Raw genomic sequence first — 20,051 nt, forward strand, 5'->3', positions numbered from 1 at the left:
GATCCAGGACCCCGGAGTCAGGGGGTTCAAAATTTTCAAATGAACAAATCGGTAAAAATAAACAATTACAATTTCTAATACAATAATACCAAATCAATAAATTGGAGAGACCACAGAAGAGAATACATTAAACTCTCACTTTAACTAATGTCATGCACACTATAATTGCTGCAGCAGAAGAAGAATTGAACAAAGTATCCAAACCGATGACTCATCACACTTTGATTGTGTTAAAAGAAACAAGAAGAAAAATGGTCAAAAAATTAAAGGATAAATGAAAGGTGAAAAGTAGCATCCGGTCATTATTATACAACTAGACTGCTTAATTCTTCTGACATTTGTCATTCCTAGAAGCATTATAATTGAGAAAGGGTATTGCATTAGCATAGGTTCTCCACAATCACTTATTTCAGCCAGTGTGAAACATGAAACATTATCACATTGCAGTCATTTTGCATCTTCTGGTTGATGCCCTTATGAATTGATAAGAAAATCCCATGACTCCAAAAGGTCCAACTTATCATGTAATATATAGAGTGCCTCAGGTTATATTATGGAATTAATTGATCTATCTAGTTGACTACACCCAGAGGGAAAAGGCTTTGGTTGCTGTTATGAAGCATTTCAGTCTCAGATATCAAGCATGAAGCTTTGGTTGCTCGATTGTGATTTCAAACCATCTATCTTCCAACTTTCAAAATTCCATTTAAAAGGCTATAGATCCATGAAAAATTGAAATTTCAAAGCAGCAGCACATAGAAAGCAAGACCAGAAAACACTTCATAGGACTCCTTGAACTCCATAATGCAAAACTCCAAGCAATTAAAACTCCATAATGCAGAAAACACTTAAAGACTAACTCTCTAATCCAAACTAAAATCAATATTTTCAACACATCTTATGATCTTAACATAATTCAAAACATATCAATCACCATTTACAAGGTTATATTTTTTTGAAACAAAAAAAAGGTTATATTACCACATCATAAGAGGTTAAATCAGGGTAGAATTTCTTTCCTAAAGCCAATGGACCTAAAAATTAGAACTTAGAAGGTAAGAAACTACTAATTATGCTAAGGAATTTATGCCCTTGCTCCTTCATTGTTTCAAAGCTTTCAGCAGGGAGGATGTGTGCACGTATAATACCAAATCATGTTTCCTTTTCTTCCCTCAGATCTCAACGACATGGGTTTTCAGTTTTCACCAAGAATCAATTTAGCAATCAATTAGCTGCACACAAAAATCAATTTAGCAAGTAGTAACCTTACCCTGTTACCCAGTAACCCACAGACTGAAAGAGAAATAAGAAGCCGAGATAGCCAGATAGAGAGAGGTAGGCAGAGGCGCGGCTGGGTGGTGACTGGTGATGCGTGGCGTGGGCGTGGCCACGGTGGCGTGGCGTGGGCGTGGTGGTGGCCGGTAGTGCGTGTGTGCCGGTGGACCTAGGGTAGCGACTAGCGAGAGAAAGAAGGTGGGTCTGAGTAGTGAGTAGAGTAAGCTGTGTGAGAGAGGGTCTTCAGTGCAAATTAATTTTTTCAGGGGGTTCAAAATAAAATCTATACAAGGGGGTAAGTGGAAACTTTATTTTTTTCAGGGGGTTCATCTGAACCCCCTCAATATAACGTGGGTCCGCCCCTGAGTGTCCGAGTTTGTGTTTTTTAAATATCCACATCTTTATTATGATTGTTCTTACATTCTTAGCATCTTAAATATTTTATAATTTAAAATATTAATCGATGTATCAAATACAATAAACAAATTCCCCGTGCAACGCGCGGGTAAAAAACACTAGTAATAATAATAATAATAATCATTTTCCTCTCTTCTTATGAAGATAAATTTAGTTCTACGGTCTATGTTTACCTGAAACGCCTCAATTGAAGTTTAGCGGAATGGAAATTGCGCTGCCACTGGTGGCATACCAATGGCAAATTGATGTGCCATCTGCTGCCAAAAGCAATAAAATTTGTTTAGATTTTTTCGATGAGTATAAAAAAATTTCAGATTGTTCGATAATGTTTGATATTTTTTAATTTTTTTTAAAACTATGACTTTTTTAAGTGATAATATCAATCATAGATTTTCATATTATCTACGGTACGATTTGTTTCTAGAATTATGAATTAAGAATCCGTAAATGTAAACTTCTTTTTTGATAATCGTAAATTTAAACTTTAATTAAGATACAAATAAAACTAATAAATATAAATGGTAATGTGTCAGATTTCCATGCTAATTCATGAGCCCCACTGGCTCTGCTAGGGCTTGGTCTAGGCCAGCGGTGGTTGATAGTCATGGTGATGATTGGCAACAATGGAGGACGAATAAGAGAGTGTTCACAGTTTTCGTGGATGGTCTGTCTGATAATGTAACATACCATGATTTGAGAGGAATTTTTGAACGTTTTGGTAGGTTACATGGTGTCTTTTTGCAGAGACGGAAGAAGCAGGGGAGAAAAAGCAGGTTTGCATTCGTCAGATTTAAGTTTGATCATGATGCGTGTGAAGCCATACGAAGTCTGAATGGGGCATGGTTTTTTGAATCCTTTTTGGTCGTGAATAAGGCGCGGTATGATTATACTAATAGAGGGGATGTTAGGCAGTCTAAGGTTTGGCAGCAGAAGAACGCAGGCGTGAAGCAAGTTTTAGAGCAGAAAACTGTTGTGTCTGGGGGCCTCAAGCAAGCGGGGCAGCAGCGAGTCAAGCAAGTGTGGCGGGACAAAAGCAGGACGCAGGAGGTACATGACGTGATTTTTCACACAACGGTGGAGGATCAGAGGAGGCTACAGACTTGGGCAGAAGCATCCTTGGATGAGATGTACACGATTGAAGTTCTGCAAGATTTCCTTAATGTTAACGGGCTCAGCTCTGTTCGTGTTAAACCGTTAGGTGCAAAGGAGGTCCTTCTTGAATTTGAAACCAGAGAAGAGATGTTAGATATTATTAAGGATGGTTTTTTGCTGCAAAAATTCAAGGCAGTTACACCATGTACAAGGGCGACTCGATCCAGAAGCCATTCAACGTGGCTGAAGGTGAGGAATGTGCCAGTATATGCTTGGGGTTACGAGTTCTTTGAGTCGCTTGTTGCTCCTTTTGGGAGACTTGTTTGCTTGGACTGGCCAACTTCATCGGGGGCTCGATATGATGTAGCTCGTATTCTAGTTGATTCATCTATTCCAGTAATCACATCGCGTGTAATCAAAGTCTTGCTTGATGAGGTGATTGTAAAGGTGACGGTTGAACCAGACCATTCAGCTTGTGTGTACCCAGTTTCAGGGATGTTTCCAAGGAATCATAAGGCAATGTCAGATTCTTCTTCATCGTCGTCGGAGCGTGGGGAGGACGAGCCCAATGATGCGGGTCATGGCGTCCACGGCGTGGCTGCTACACAATCTGAATCGGAAAAACAAACGTCTGGAAGCATTGATGACTTTCCTGAGGAGACGTTTCAGCACTTAAGAGAGGCCGGTTACACTATGGAGGAGTTAAGGGATTTGGCAGTTTTTAAAAATTGGGATTTGAAAAATATTGTGGGGCAGAGGGCAGAGGAATGTACTGAGGAAGTTGTTGTTAATGACGTCAAAGATGACTTGGTTAGTGTGCAGAAGCCGTTGATGAGTAAGGAACTAGTAGTCGTTGATAACGTTGAGGGCGTTTCAAAGATTTTGTTATGTGATCAAAAGGAGGTCGTTCACGCGCATGATGTTTTGATTAACTTGGAAGGAGCAAAAAAAAAAGGAAACGGTCGATGTAAATTTTGAGGAATTTCGGGAACAGCTACCGATTGAGGGGGGTCAACAAATGAACGTCTGGCTTAGTAATTATGATACAGTTTCTTCGCTGGGCCAACAATGGAAGGTTGAGTGTGGGGTCAGGGCCCGATCTACAATGCTGGATGTGGGGGCAGATTCATGGAATGTCAACTCTCATGGTTGGGGCATGATCCTGAGGTGGCCCAATAATACTTCAGTTACTCCATCTTTATTAATGGGTCCAGGCTCATCTAAGGGTCCAATACATGATCAGAATTTTAGAAAAAGCTCAACTCCAACTCAAAGTCAAGTTATTCGTTTGGGTTGTTTATTTAGGAAAGTTTTTACTGGGCCCAGAGTTTCTTTGCACCAAATTAGGAAGCTTGCCAGGTCAACAAAAGGAGAGGCAGCCTCTTCCTTCACGACGCTACCGCTACCGATATGGGATTCAAAACCTGATGGGTCAAATGAAAATACTCTAGCTGTCGGGGTGCCTTCTTATGTAGGTGAGACAAACAACTTTGCTGTAGAGGAAATACACACAGAGGATTTCCAATTGTCTGATTCTGAAATTCTAGAGAGAGTAAAGCAGAGACGTGGGAGGAAGAAGGGTGTCTCTGGTGTGCCACGGGGGAGGAAAACAGAGGCAAAGTCCAAACTGAAACCAGGACGACCACGAGGGAGAAAGGCTCAACCGAAGCAGCAGGTGGTGGATTTAACCATCTCAGATGACGAGTTTGATTGGGAGGATGCCTCAGCTAGGGCTCGACAGACTTGGAAGGTGGGGAAGCAGTTGGGTGTGGTTTATAAGGGACCGGAAGATGTAATAATACAGAGACTAGAGAAGCAGTTGAGGGAGAATCATCCAAACCTGCGATAGGTGTCGTCTGGCTGCAAAGGGAAGAAGATGGGATGGGGTGGTCGTGCTTTGGCAGGTTTGTGATTGATGAAGGAGTGGCGTGAGTGGTTACTGCTGGCTTTGGGGACATTGTGATCTTTACTGGTGAATCTGGTTTACGGTGTTATGATAAATCTGGTTTGTTGTTCAAGAGCATCAAGGTGTTTTTCTTTTCAAGGATCTTCGTTGGTTTCCATTGGGGATGCTTGCGGTTGGTTATTGGTACTTGCTTACCTAGTGGAGGTGTTATGTTGCTGGTTTATTTTCATTTGCTAGAGCGGATTGGGAATTGTTTTTAACAAGGTGGGAAGTGTCAAGTCCTTGATTTAAGGGTCTGTGCTCTCGGAATATATTATTATGGTTGTTTTTTGGATTTGTTGCGTAAGCGTTCTAGTGCTATGTGTACTCTTTTTTCTACCCGAGGTTTTTATCCCACTCTGGGTTTTTCCTAGGGAGGTTTTAACGAGGCACAAACACTAGTTGGGTTTTTGCTTTCTTTGGTTGGTGTGCTCAAATGACTTATCCATGAGAGGGTTGTTCTCATGAATCATTTGCTTTTAATAAATTTCATCTTTTGTTGTCAAAAAAAATAAATGGTAATGTGTCTCAGTCAAATAATTCATTTTAATATTTTTTATAATTCAAAATCTTTCATCTTCACATCATACATATTTCATTTGGAATTTGATCATTTTAAATCACAATTTTTTCTTTTAATATTGTTTCTATGTTATACATAGAATATTTTGCAAAATGTTTGCTAATATTCTTTACAAATGTTACCAATCTAGTTTTACTTCAAATAATATTGTCACTTCAATTTCAATAAAAATAATTGTCACTTCTTATTTTCAATTAAACATGAGATTTCTTTTATGTGAAAGTGAAAGAGTAGTTCGACCATATAATAAAAAAATGAAGGTTAATATATCTTAAAAATTATTTAATGGTAAAAAAGATATTTTCACTTAAAAAAGTCATAGTTTTACATTTTAAGATTAAGATTTATTGCTCTCGGCTTTCAAAATAAATACACACCTCACCTATCTTATACAAAAGTGGGACTTGTGATCTATATTTGCAAGTACCTGAGTTTGACGTGAGAAAATGTTCATCCATATTTCAATCTCATCTGGATTGCAAAGCTTTCTAATTCCTCCATAGAATCCGCCTACTGGATCACCTTGTTCACCGTTGTTTTTTCTAGATAATTTTATTCTTCTCATGTTTGATCCTTGAGGGTATTGCTTGAACTCGACGATCAACGTATCTATCAGTAAAAGAAAATTAAATTCATTTAAGATAAATGTGTGTGTATATATATGAGGCTGTTAACTTACACCCACTAGAAATTTAGAAGGAGTAAGTTAACAAGCTACACCTTTTTCTGATTGACTAAAAAACCAAATGATTTAGTTTTAAAATAACACAGTCTCCAGGGTATAATTGTAATTTGGTTAAGAAAATCAATTTTTAAAAACTAATATCTGTCATCTGGCACTATCCGTTTTCCCCGTTCCCCTGGTTGCAGACTTGCAATCTCACACGTTAATGGTGATCAATCAAAGCCGTTTTGATAAAATTTCAAATTGATTCTTTTTTATTTGATTCTTGGTGATGACTGATGAATCATATTAACATTCACTCAAGATTTAGAATTTCACACCAAATTATCAATAATAACTTATAAGGTTATGAATTCATAGTTTTATCAGGTTCGAATGACTGACATTCAACGAAAACTGGGTTTTCATTTCCATAATGATTTTAATGTCAACAAATATATTTCTTTGTTCATGGAATCATGGTGACCGTGAGAAAGACAAAGGCTGAAAGGGAGAAGGAAAAGAGAAGAAGTAGAAGAAAGAGAGAGAAAAATAAAGCAAGTAATAAATATGGAGAGAGGAAATTTTGAATTTTAAAATTGAATTAACTTTTGGGCATTTAAAATGACCAGAAACCCAAATTTTAAAGATTTTCTTTAAGAAAGTTGAGGGCAAATTTAGTCCAAAAGAAAAGGTGTTTCTTGTTAACTTACTCCTTCATAAAATCTAGTGAGATCGAGTAAGTTAACAAACCCATATATATATATATATATATATATGTGTGTGTGTGTAGCTCAGAAAAATTGTTGGGGGAATTAGGGGAATTTATGGCCGAGGAGCAAGACACTATTACATATTGACGTCACATCTTAACACAAAATCTTAAGACATTGGGTTTATGAGTCACATCTCTTATAAAGTCTTCTCGTCACTCATATTTAACCAATGTGAGACTGAACTCCGTACTTAAATTCTCAACAATTTTTCCCTAAAGTGTGAGTCGCCACCACATTTTCATAGTTAGGACGGAAGCTATTCACCCTTGTACCGCCGTTCGCAATCATTCGAAAAAAATTTAAGGTGAAATCATTGAAAATGAATATTTCTCATTAAGTATAATCAAGTGAATAGAATTTTATATAGTTGTCTGTTGCATTTATCACATTTGTCTGAAATATATTATATATACATATATCGTTTGTTTCCTCTTTCACCCATATAACTAAAAATTTCAGTTGCCAACTAAAGTAATATGGACTTAAATGATATTGATAAGGAAATTTTATCAATTTTTTTTTACCAATTAATTACTATTCCAAGCTTCTTGTTTGGATTTGTACTTGTTGTCAACGAGATATGCCTAAAATTATTAGTTTTCTTATTTTGATTTGGTACGCCTTAAATTACAAAATAAGATCAGGAAGGGGATATATGTAGTTGTAAAAATTGGACTGAGTTGACTGGCACGACCGGTTAAATCAAGAGCCAGCCTAATGACTAGTTTGATTGAAAGGGAAAAATCAGAGTATTTGGGTCATAACACATAATATCTTTGTTGGGGAAAAATGCACTTTTGGTCATCCTATATTGGAGTATTTGGTTCATATAATCTTTGTTGGGGTGTTGCCACTGGCTCTAAGAAATTGGAAGCCATATGGCTTTGTACTCCCAAAAATGCGGTGAGCTTATGAGAATTACTTAGTTTCATGACAAGCTACTAGAGGAGATTTGTAACGGCATATATGACCCAATTGGTCAGATTCATATAATTTTTTAGGGTATCATGAACCAATTGTCCTCTTTAAAAGCTTAAACTATTCATAAAGATGATTTTATATTATATTTCTAAAAAAGAAATAGGTAACATGACACCCTAAACGCGGTCTCCTATCGCGAGTCTACCTTACTATTTTTGGCCAGTTTTTATAGTGTTTTCATGCCACTTTCCAGTCCATGGAGAGTGGGAATGAAATCGTTTTCTCAAATGATGAGAATGAGCTGTTGTACATTACACATATTTTGGCGCTGTCAGAAGCTTCAAAGGATGCATGGCTAGCGGGGAATGTCCATAATCACCTTTCTGTCACTGTCAGAAGCTTCAAAGGATGCATGGCTAGCCGGGAATGTCCATAATCACCTGTACCATGTTTAATATGTGGCAGACCAAGGGAAAGTTTGAGGTTCGATAATGGGGTCCAAACGTAAATTTGTCTTTCGGTTTTCAAGCGCCTAGGATTGTGATCGTATCATTCGTGTGAGGCCTTGGAGCTTTGATAAATTTGTGGTGATTCTGTAGGAATTACAAGTTAATGAGAACCCTGCATCTGTTCCTTTGAAACTTGTCCATTTTTGGGTTCAGTGCATGATCCCCCGGCTGGCTTGCACAATGCGGAGATGGCAAATATGTTTGGGGACTATGTCGGTGGCTTCCTTGAGTGGGACCCGACTGGGAATAAGCGGTAGGGGGCCTTTCAGTGGTTTAGAGCTCTGGTTGATGTCTCAGCACCTTTAAACTGTGGGAAGAGGTTAGGTCGGGGTCAGAAGGAACCAATGCAAGTGTTATTTCGCTATGAGCGTCTCTGCAATGTGTGCTACAATGTGTGCTATAGGCAGTGCGGGCTTGGTCCAAGCTCATCCACACAAAATTTCTTGATGTGTTGTTCTTGATGGAAACAAGGAAGAAGACGACGAAGTTACGATGTATGAAATGTTTTTCTATGTTCCCAAATTTATTTGTTGTTGAGGTTAGTTGATGTTATGAGGTTGGGGCTAGTTGATCTTGGTTTTTTTGGTCTTTCGTTTACTTGGTGTAATAAGGGGACGGTGCCTAAAACCACTGAGGAGCGTTTGAATTTTGCATTGGTTAATGTTCTGTAGCGTGATTCTTGGCAATTTTTTAGGGTGGATCACTTGGGGCGCTTCAAGTCGAACCATAATCCTCTCTTGATTTCTTGGTCGGTCTCTCTCAGGGTGGATGGTTTGAAGAAGGTCAGACTTTTCAGATTTGAGCAGCTTTGGCTCTCAGATCAGCAGGAGTGTGAGGCGGTGGTGGTGTCTTCTTGGGGGGCAGATCAGCGGGTTTGGACTTCTAAGCTTCAATCTCCGGGTAGTAGCCTTCGGGAGTGGGGACGCCTCAAATTTGGGCAGTTTAAGGGGGGGTATTAAAAGGCTTCAGAAGAGACTATTGATACTTCAGGGGATGACACAAACTTAGGAGGTAGATCAGGAGATTTTTTTATGCAGAACGCGAGTTAGATGGGTTATTTGAGATGGAGGAGATTTGGTGGAGTCAGAGGTCCAAAGCTTCACGGCTTCAGCATGGTGGCAAGAACACTAAGTTCTTTCATAGGAAGGCTTCTCAGCGGAAGGCTCAGAATACTATTTATAAAATTCCAGATGATGCAAGCCGGGAGGTGGCGCATGACGTTGATATTGCTGGTGTGGTTGTGGATTATTTTCGGGGTTTATTTACGTCTTCTGGGCCGACTAGGGTTGGATGAGACGACAGAGTTGGTTTGCATGAGTGTGCTTGATACGCCTTTTACTAGTGATGAGGTTGTTGGGGCTTTAAAGCAGATGCATCCGACAAAGGCTCCAAGTAGAGATGGCTCTCCTGCTTTATTTGATCAGAAATTCTGGAATGTTGTTGGCCCTGATGTAACGGGGTTTATTCTTGCTATTCTAAATGATGCGGAGAGCTCGACGTCTATTAATGAGACATTAATTGTGTTTATTCCTAAGGTGAAGAAGCAAATGGTTGCTAGTCAGTGTAGACCAATTAGCTTGTGTAATGTTGTTTTCAAATTGGTCTCGAAGTCTATTGCAATTAGGTTGAAGGGGATTCTTCTTGATATCATGAGTGAGGCACAAAGTGCTTTTGTTCTTGATAGACTGACTTCTGATAATGCCTTAGTTTCCTTTGAATGCTTCCACTATATGAAGAAGAAGGTGTTCGGAAATCAAGAACTCATGGCCTTAGAGCTTGACATGTCCAAGGCTTATGACCGAGTAGAGTGAGACTTCTTGCAAGGGACTCTGAAGAAGATGGGATTTCCTATGCACTGGGTGGCTTTGATTATGGGGTGTGTTTGTTATGTATCTTTTTCTTTCTTGATTAATGGCCAACCAACGCCTTCTTTTATGTTCAGTAGAGGTTTAAGGCGGGGGGACCCATTTCCTCTTACTTATTTATCCTATGTGGGGAGGTTTTTTCAGCGATGCTTTCACAGGAAGTGGTGGATGCTTCTTTGCATGGCTTGCGGGTTGCTCCTTGGGCACTAACTATTCCTCATCTTTTGTATGCAGATGATTGTGTGATCTTTTCTAGAGCTTCTGCGGTAGAGGCTGGTGTTATATCTAGTATTCTGGGATTCTATGAGGAGGCTTCGAGACAGACGATCAACTTTGACAAATCACAACTCAATTTTAGCCAAAATGTGCGCGATTTAGATGTTGATGAGCTTTCGAGGCTGTTGGATGTTAAGGCGGTGGGGAGTTTTGACAGATACTTGGGGCTTCCCACTCTGGTGGGGCGCTCTAAATCCCAAGTGTTTGCTTTTGTCAAGGAGAGAGTCTAGAAGAAGCTGAAGGGTTCGAAGAAGAAGGCGTTATCTTGGGCGGGTCATGAGGTTCTTGTGAGGTTGGTAGTTCAAGCAATACCAACCTAGGTGATGGGTTGTTTTGCTATGCCTCAGTCCCTTTGCAATGAAATTGAGGTTATGATCAATTATTTCTTTTTGGGAGGTGATGTGACGAGGAGGAAAATGATTTTATTGCATTGGGATAAGTTGGCGAAGCCTAAGATGCATGGTGGTTTGGGTTTCAGTTTTTTCAAAGATTTTAATACGACACTTTTAGCTAAGCAATGGTGGAGGTTGATGTGGTTTGAGCACTCTCTAGTGGCTAGAGTTTTTAAGGCTTGTTATTATCGGGGATCCTGCTTGATGGCGACTACAAAGGGATCATGCCCAAGCTATACATGGAGTAGCCTTTATAGAGCTAAGTGGGTAGTTGAGAGGGGTTTCTTTTGGAGGGTTGGGATGAGGAACATGATATAGATTTGGCGTGATCAGTTCAGGGTGGTTTTATTAGGACAATTTACTGATCAACATTTGGTTTGGGTGTCCCAGTTGATTGATAATGACACAAGACATGAAACACTCATCTAATTTGGGAGACTTTTGCTGCTCATGAGGCGAAGTTGATTTTGTAGATTCCAATCTCTTATGGTGGTCGTGGGGGTGAATACATTTGGGCTGCAACGGAGGATGGTTGCTTCACTACAAAATCTGCATACTCTTCCATTGATTTAATTTATGATGTTGCGAGTGTTGCATCCACGTCTAAGGATGGGACAATGTTCACGGTTCTGGAAAAATATTTGGAGGGCCATGTCAATTCCTTGGTGTAAGGAGCTTTTGTGGTGAGCTTCCCATGACATACTTTCTACTATGGTTGTTGTTTGGCGTAAAGGAATCAATATAGACTCGATGTGTCCGGTGTATGGTGAGGATGACGATACGGTGACACATGCCTTGTTCTTCTGCTCTAAGGTCTAGAGAATTTGGTCTGTGTCTGCTTTATCTCTTGTTTTTCCTTCTTCGCCTGTTGAGCTTGGGTTGATGGCATGGTTGAATGGCTTCTTTGAGCGGCGGAATGATTGGGTAAAAGATTGGGTACTCTGTATCTGTTGGGTAGTGTGGGAAAGGAGGAACAAGTGGTTGTTTGAGTAGCGCTTTCACAGTTAGATCAGACGCTAGTGCGGGCTTCCTCACTACGACAGTGTGGTTAGCGGGGTCGGGTGAGGATGAGGATCGACGGGCTTCTACTGCTGTTCCTTTGCGGGATGAAGCTGGGAGCGTGGAAGGTGGACATATGGGGGTGGACAACGAGCTAGTGGAGGTGTGCTTGGTGTGAGCGGTGGGGTGTGGCCAAGCCCGAGATGTTCCACAGGCTGGTATGATGGGATTGAGCTTGGTGGTGCGAGATGCTAATGGGTTAGTGTTAATTTCAGGAGGTTCCAAGCATAATAGTTCTCCCGGTGTTGGAGTTGGTGAGGCACACTTGCTTTAAGGTGGGCTATACAAGTATCTATTGATCTTGGCTATACAGATGTGAGACATATAGCATGGTAGTGTGTTCTACTTGGTTTCGTCCAAGGGGAAATAACTCGTATTACCTGCCGTTTTGGGTGATCTGTTTTTGGTTTCGCATTCTTTTTTTTCTTTTTCTTTAGTTCATATTCGTAGACCGACAATTTAGCCGCGAATTTTATGGCAAGGTATGCCTTGTCTTTCCCCATGTTTTGTTTGGGTTGGTCAGTGCCCTGCTGGTTTAGCGGGTATCCTGTTATTAGATGTTGGATCAGTTATGAATAAATAATATGACAACCATTTACCCTAAAAAAAATGTATGTATCCCTAATGTCCAAAACCAACTCCTTCACCAAGGTAAAGTAAGGTTCTGGAAAATTGTAGCGGTGGTGCCACCACTTACGTGCAAGAAAAACATAATACGACCAAAATGAGGGAAGCGTTTTGGAAATTTTTTTGCAAGATTTCAACTCACTGAGTCTCTGGTTTTTCTCTCAGATTATTTATATATGTGCTAGCCCTCTACACGGTGCTTTGTGTTAGAAGACACACTATTTACATAATACTTTTTACAAAATACAAAATAACACGTATTAATGTGTTATTAATTGTTTTCTACGACACACATTTTACAAAAATACTATTTTTCTCTATTGTCCACTAAATCATGGAACCATCTTACATCTCACATTTTTTATTTATCTTTTCTTTCCTATTTATCTTTTATTTTAGAAGCAGTTGTACAAAAATGATGTATGAATATTTAATTTAAAAGTGGAATAAAAATATTACTCACCATTGAGATGACACTGACAATAATTCTCATTCTCGTTACATGAGTCCAAGTGACCTATAATAGCATACCACCAATCTGCAATACAAAGCACTACTGAGTGAGTGGTCGTGTACGTAATAGAACGTGGAGGATGCCGAGAAAGAGGAGGAATAGGAGATCGTGACAATTTTGATGCTACTGATAGAAGCCATCAACCAATTAGAGGTCGTGGAAATAGGATTAGGAAGAGGTATGTAGAGGCAATTTTGGTATAACAAATGAATGGTATGTAGAAATTGCATGTGTGGCCACAAAGAGAAATCTGTGGAGCTTGATGAGATGATTCAAGAAAATGTTTTCTTTGGTGATTTTTCCAAGATGTAAATCCAAGGGAAAAGTATTATTTTAATTTCTTTGACAAATGATGCTCATAAATGGAGCAAAGGATGTTTATTATGTTATATATCACATTTTAAGTTTGGGATAACACGTTAAGAAGGGTGTGAGATTCACATGAAAGATTGCTTTTTGTGACTTCGAGATCAAAATTCGAATTTGTTTGTTACGTTTTTTATGTCAAAGAATAGAAGGTTCGCTTGGAGAGTTGGAGTATTAAAAACAATGAAGCAAAGTGCTTGAAGGATCGCATAAAAGATGAAGCATAGTGTTGACATATGAGATTTGAGATTTGGGCACTTGAATTTTGGAGCATTCAAAACCATGGTAGAAGAAAAAATGGTGAAAGGAATACCTTACGTCAACCATCCTAATCAATTGTGTGTGAATTATGTCTCATTGGCAAGCATGACAATAAGAAGTTTTCCTAAAGAAACTGAAATCTACAGGAAAAAAGAGTGATTAAGTAATCAAGGCTTTAAAATTTGGTAGAGAAATCACATCAAAGGAATTTTGTGAAAATTATAGGATCGGTACCCTTTAAACGTTCCTAAATCTCCACAACAAAATAGAGTACCGGAGAGAAAAATAAAACTATTCTTAATATGGCAAGAGTATGTTGAAAGCTATAAATATGCCTAAGGTTGTGCTTGGATGGGGATTGAACAAATTCAAGAGATTTTAAATGCTAGAGAATCCAATTGATTCAATTGAATTTCTATATTTTCGATGTAAAAAAAAGGCTTAAATACTCTGGAGGTCTTTGAAATTGTGTGGCGTATGAAAATAAATCCCTGAAAAAAAATTTCCGATTTCGGATCCCTGGAATTTTTTTTTTAATCGAAATAAGTCCCTACCCGTGATTCATGCTTATGTGCCTCATTTTTTTACACAATCACAGTTTCCACGTGGATTTTTTTTTACACAATCACAATAAGCATAAAACACGGGTAGGGACCTATTTCGATTAAAAAAAATTTCAAGGATCCGGAATCCGGAAAAAAAAAATTCAGGGACTTATTTTCGTACACCACACAATTTCAGGGACCTCTAGAGTATTTAAGCCAAAACAAAAATCAATTGAATTTCCTTGATTTTCAAATTCCAGTATTGTTTGGAGAAAGTGATGAAATTGTCACATTTGGGTAATGTAGTTGAATTTCTTTCATTTAATTTTTTTATGTTAATATAAAGGATATTCTTTTTAACATCAAAATTCTTTTAAACTACTTATAATAAAAATATTGACTTAAAATCAGCCCAGAATCCTATAATCAGCCGAAACCCCCAAAATTGATCCAAAACCTAAAATCGGTCCAAAATCTTAAAATCGGCAGAAAAAACCTAAAATCAGCCATAACATCTAACATCGACTTCAGGCTCTTTCAGCCTATCTTAGTGTTCAAGTCAGGTTTATGGTCAACTTTTTGGTTTTGGGCCAGTTTTAGGTTTTTTGGCCGATTTTAAGGTTCAAGTCAGTTTTACTTTTATTTTTAGGGTTTTGGGCCGATTATAGGGTTCGGGTCATGTTTAGGGTCTTCAACCGATTTTAAGTTTCAAGTCGAGTTCAATGTTGATTTAAAGGTTTTGGATCGATTTTAGTTTTTTCGTCTAATTCTAAGGTTCATGTTGGGCCTAGAGTCAATTTTAGGGGCTTCAACAGATTTTAGATTTTTTCCCGATTTACGGTCTGCTTAATTCATGGGCAGGCAAGAGACAACCTAGCAAACTGAAGCATGTAGCCAAGAGTATTTAGCCTTGCAAGGTGGTCCTTGTTGATTCACATGGGATTCCATGTGCCCCATGCTACTCGGGTCAGAGCATAAGCTTGTGATGCTTTCAGCTACTGGACTCTCGCCATCTAGGAGAAATGTATCGCCAACTCCGTTTGTTAGAACAACTTCAGGTTAGGTTTATGGGTGATTTTAGGATTTTAGGTCAATTTTAGGTTTTTTGGCCGATTTTAGGCTTCAGGTTAGTTTTAGGGTTGATTTGAGGGTTTTCAGCCAATTTTGAGGTTCAAGTAGGATTTCATATCGATTTTAGGGATTTTAGCTGATTTTAGGTTTTTTAACTGAATTTAGGGTCCAGGTTGGGTTTAGAGTCCATTTTAGGGTTTTGAGCCGATTTTAGGTTTTTTTGCCAATTTTAATGTTCAAGTCGGGTCTGGTGTCAATTTTAGGGGTTTGGGCAAGTTTTATGGTTCAGGTTGGATTTAGGGTCGACTTTAGGGTTCGAGTCGGGTTTAGTGTTGATTTTAGGGGTTTTGGCCGATTTTAGTGTTGATTTTAGAGCTCAATGGTAAAAGTGTGAAGCATGTGCTCATTGGCTATGATCGATGTAGGTTCAAAAGGTTACAAGTTTTATAATCCAAGCAATAAAAAAATCATTGTAAGTCGTGAAATAGAGTTTGATGAACAAGATGCTTGGAATCGGAGAAAGAAAATGATCAAGAAGTGTATGGCAAATGATTCGTTTACTTCACCTCCTTCCCCAACTCCTATAATTCATGACGCATCATATTCCAAATGAAGTTCAAGTTTTTTTTTATAGGCCAATGTTAGTTATTAATTGTTAGTAAATTAGTTCCTTCGCTAGGATTCGAACCTTGGCCCTTCACCTTGCATATCCCTTCATTCTCTTAGTTCACCAAGTGAGCTAGGTGAGCTACCAAGGCTTAAAAAAATTAGAAGCATTCAAGAATCGTACGATGAAATAAATTATATTTCTTTGTTTTTTTTTTCCGACAATGAGCCTCTAAATTTTGATGAAGCTATGGAAGATTAAAGGCGATGACAAAATATGGAGGAAGAGATCAAAGCAATTGAAAAAAAAAAATGATACTCGAGTGTTATACTTTTGTGGTCAGAGACATCACTACCGTATCCCGAGCCAGATTAGCTACGTGAGGCTCATTTTCCCGTGGAAACTGGTGGCCAAAGGACCAAAAAAATGTTCCTAGCTAAGGATCATGAAGCAACTGAAGATTTTAAAAGATTGAGAAGTAGCATGGTACGTTTATGCTACAATAATCCCATGTCACTTGAGTAAACTTTATTTTCAGTCCCCCCGTTGAAAAAATATGTTAGTAAAATCCTTCAAACTAAGCCAGATCTCAAACTTAATGTTGAACTTGATTGAACATCTTCAAGATAGAAGCAGCATGCATTGAAATTTTAGCAACATACCGTAAGGAGATTGTAAATTTCCTCTCCATTGGATTTCAATACGATCCCCTGGTTTCAAGTTATCCAAACAATCAGAGACATGAAACACATATGGAAGGGAATCCACTGCAGGAACTCTCACCATATCCCACTCCAGGTTCTTCCCTAAAAGTCTCCAACCACCAGATTGATACCTGACACAAATTTCAATTTAATGTCAAAGTAGCACTATGCTCTCAAGTAATTAAGCTTAGAAAATCAATAGAATGAAAAAATTTCTTAGCATTGACTTTTCATATACCTTGCTTGAAAATTGTTAGATTCAGAGTCATAGTTAACCAAGGCATTATGAATCATCAACCCCTGCAAGGAAATTATACATATTATATAAATGAGGTATATGCGTACAGAGCAATTCTATGGTGAACTATATTAAACATTTGTTCAATCAAAACTATTTTATTACTTGTTATAAAATTTAAAAGGTAAATTTTGTGGTACCTTGGATTTTTTTTAGGTGTGGTACTTGTATTAAGTAATTTAATTGATTATTATCATGTTATTCAAGGTAAATACTACATATTTAAATTTTACTTTACTTATCCATTAACTTCATCTCATGAAATTCATTTTTTAATGAAAAATGAATGAGTGGTGAAAACGAATGATGGTGTTGTAAAATGATTATGGTTGACGGATGAACAAAGCTCATAAAACACAACTCGCAAATCTCACGTCCCTAAGAATGAAACGTTGCATTATTACGATAGAACAAAATTAAAATTTTAACCGGTACATGAGTCTTTATCATCGAACCAATTTATTTTGTGTACTACACCTTAATCTAACTTAAGGCACCACAACAAAGACCTAAAATTTAATATTTATGGCCAATACAACATTTTGGCTAAAAGGATCTAGTTTCGGAGGAGTGTCCCCGATCCAACCAGAATTAGAAAATGAAAACCCTTCATATTAGAAATTAGGAGGCCTGTACTCAACCACAAAAGCTAGTTCAAGAGTTGAGGTTTGCACTACCCTTATAAAGGTTATATATGCTCTATCTCTAGCCAATATGTGACTTCTAACACACCCCCTCATGTCCAGGACTGAATAACCTGGAACGTGAGATCAACAACAACGGGTGGCCCAATTATGGGAGGTCTCCACAACAAACAACAAATAGATCTAGGATAGACTCTGATACCATATTAGAAATTGGGAGGCTTGTACTCAACCACAAAAGCTATCTCAAGAGTTAAGGTTTGCACTACCCTTATAAAGGCTATCTATGCTCGATCTCTAGCCAATGTGAGAGTTCTAACTAACTAAGAAGTCAGCAACTGAATTGTCATTCCTCCAAATAAAAGAAAGATCCATAAAATCAAAATTATGAGAAAGGAAATGACAATATACGTTACTTACAACATGCACCTTATACATTAAAATAAACTTGTACAAAAACTCTTTTAAATTGTTGAACCAGAATTTTTAGGGTTCATGGTAGACAAATATATATTAAAGGTTATAATTGAATTTAGCTATTTCAAATCTTTAATTACCTTGTAGACCTGAGCAGGAAACCAGAATCTACCACTTTGTAGAGAGAAATACAGAATCATCATGAAGTTGTCTGACCTTAGACCATTGAGGATCCAGCAATCTTCTAAGTATGAACCAAGATATAAATTGGGCCAAACACCCGTGAAAGAACCCAGTGATCCACTGATATTGGTGATCTCTTGGTTCAAAAGGTTTCTTTCTTTTGCTGCGGTTATATGAAATTGCCATTCCTTATAAGCAACATCACCAATCACTCTGCCCCATTTGTGATTTATGTGCTTTTCCCATAAATGATCACTTTCACACTTGTTTCTTAGAGAAGCACACACCCTCGACATTCTTGAGAGTTCTATCGGTGAAAGACACTTTAGAATGAAATCCAAGACCATTTCAGGCAAATCCAAGAGGGAGAGTTTACCACCTGTTTTAACATTCGCCTCATCCATGTATGATGCTAAATTCTTTGTCAAAAAAGCTATCCCCCAATTAACTGATCAATGATGACCAACTTTAATATATATATATATAGATCTATATATAGATCCATATATAATATATGTATGATATCGAGAAAATTAAATAACAGTGTATATTACCGGAAGATGTGATCATCGATCGCTTTTTGTTTGTTTTGCAATTACTGTATATGCCGGCTATGCCTCACTCAAGTACTGAGTGAGACATTCATATGGTCCAATAGTATTTGAAAATGTCAAATCGTAATAGCATTTCTTTTATTTACACGATTAATAAAGGTGCCGTGCCGTTTGGTTAAACATTGTATTGATCATGTACCAAAAAAAACATTGTATTGATCAATTTTTTGTTTTATAAAATTAATCGAGTTGAAAGGAGCGCACAAGTCCTCGATAGTTCAAGTGGTAGCGTTTATGGAGGATATTAGTTTATCTTTTAAATGTGGAAAAAAAAGGAATGTAGAATTTAATGTACTATTTATTTATGAATGAATTTTTTTACATGAAAAATTACGCCCGAAAAACATGCTAATTATTAGGTTGTTCGTCGGACGGGTTTGGTCGGATTCGAGTAAAAAATATCGATTTTGTTGGTTGAAAATCAACAAACCACCAGATTCACCGCCGTATGTTCAGTGGCTGCGAATTGTCCGGATTCAGTGTTTTCATATCACAGTTTCACCAGGTGGATTCACGCGGGTTCTTTAATAAAATAAAAAACCACTAAAAAGAAAATGAGAGGATGAGAACTAAACACTTGATTTCTAGTAAAATCTAGAAAAATTAAAATAGAGATTAAGTTTCACAATGGTGTTAATCAACCCATATAAAATATACACATAAGATATTTTAGAAAACAAAATGAACAAAGAAAGAAAGAAGAAACCCTAATGTAACATTTGATATTTTAATCTAACTGCATCTTCAACTCCAAATCTTGATGGAGAAGCGAGAACATGGATGAAGAGGCCACAAGAATCACATGCATGGCACAACAAGGAGCTTGGTGATGACCATGATATCGTTGTCGTTGCAGAAGAGGAACACATGGAGGTCATTGATGGCACTATAACGGGGTTAGAGAAGCTCTCTTCTTCAAAGAAATTGAACCATGGAAGGGGTGGATGTGGATCGAAAAGGAGAAGGAGAGAAGAAAATAGAAGAGGGTGGATGTCGATGGGAAAGCATGAAGGAGAAAAGAGAAATTCTGGTGGTGGCGGCTAGGGTTTGGAAATAAGGAATGAAAGAAGTAAGAGAAGTTGTGGTGGTATGTGCAGAGCAACAAGGAATGAATCCTTTAAATGGTGTTTTCTCAACTTGACTTCAGAGACTCATAATGGGTTGGGTGTTGGGTTGCGTTGGTGTAATGGTCATATAACACGGCGCCACAATCCAATACTGGGGAGACCCCGTTTAGGCATGGAGCTGACGCCATGATTCCAATTAAAATTAACAGTTTCTCTTGGCGAGTATTGGCGATGGAAGAAGGTGAAAATTCCCAGAATATGGCGGTGGCATTGGATTTTCTGGCAGAAACCAGGGAAGAAGCAAGGATTAGGGAGGCAGCCATGAAGAAGAAGGCGACCAGAAAATACGACAGTAAAGT

The 20,051-nt window shown here is 38.1% G+C and overlaps 1 protein-coding gene across 2 annotated transcripts; it reads right to left on the reverse strand.

Moving 5' to 3' along the window:
* Window positions 1-836: 836 nt before the first annotated feature.
* On the reverse strand, window positions 837-18,512 carry LOC130743160 (F-box protein At2g26850-like). 2 transcript variants are annotated; one of them, XM_057595290.1, is made up of 7 exons: window positions 17,969-18,512; window positions 16,708-16,769; window positions 16,428-16,600; window positions 12,865-12,939; window positions 5,740-5,921; window positions 1,866-1,946; window positions 837-1,232 (listed from the first exon to the last, which is right to left on the reverse strand). In XM_057595290.1, the coding sequence occupies exons 1-6, from the start codon at window positions 18,413-18,415 to the stop codon at window positions 1,887-1,889; spliced, it is 999 nt and encodes a 332-aa protein (XP_057451273.1). In that variant the 5' UTR covers window positions 18,416-18,512; the 3' UTR covers window positions 837-1,232; window positions 1,866-1,886. The 2 variants fall into 2 exon arrangements, with proteins under 2 accessions (XP_057451273.1, XP_057451271.1); XM_057595288.1 differs by having other exon boundaries at window positions 1,866-1,949.
* Between the last annotated feature and the right edge of the window lie 1,539 nt (window positions 18,513-20,051).

This window comes from Lotus japonicus, chromosome 3 (assembly GCF_012489685.1).
Source record: "Lotus japonicus ecotype B-129 chromosome 3, LjGifu_v1.2".
Lineage (NCBI taxonomy): Eukaryota > Viridiplantae > Streptophyta > Magnoliopsida > Fabales > Fabaceae > Lotus > Lotus japonicus.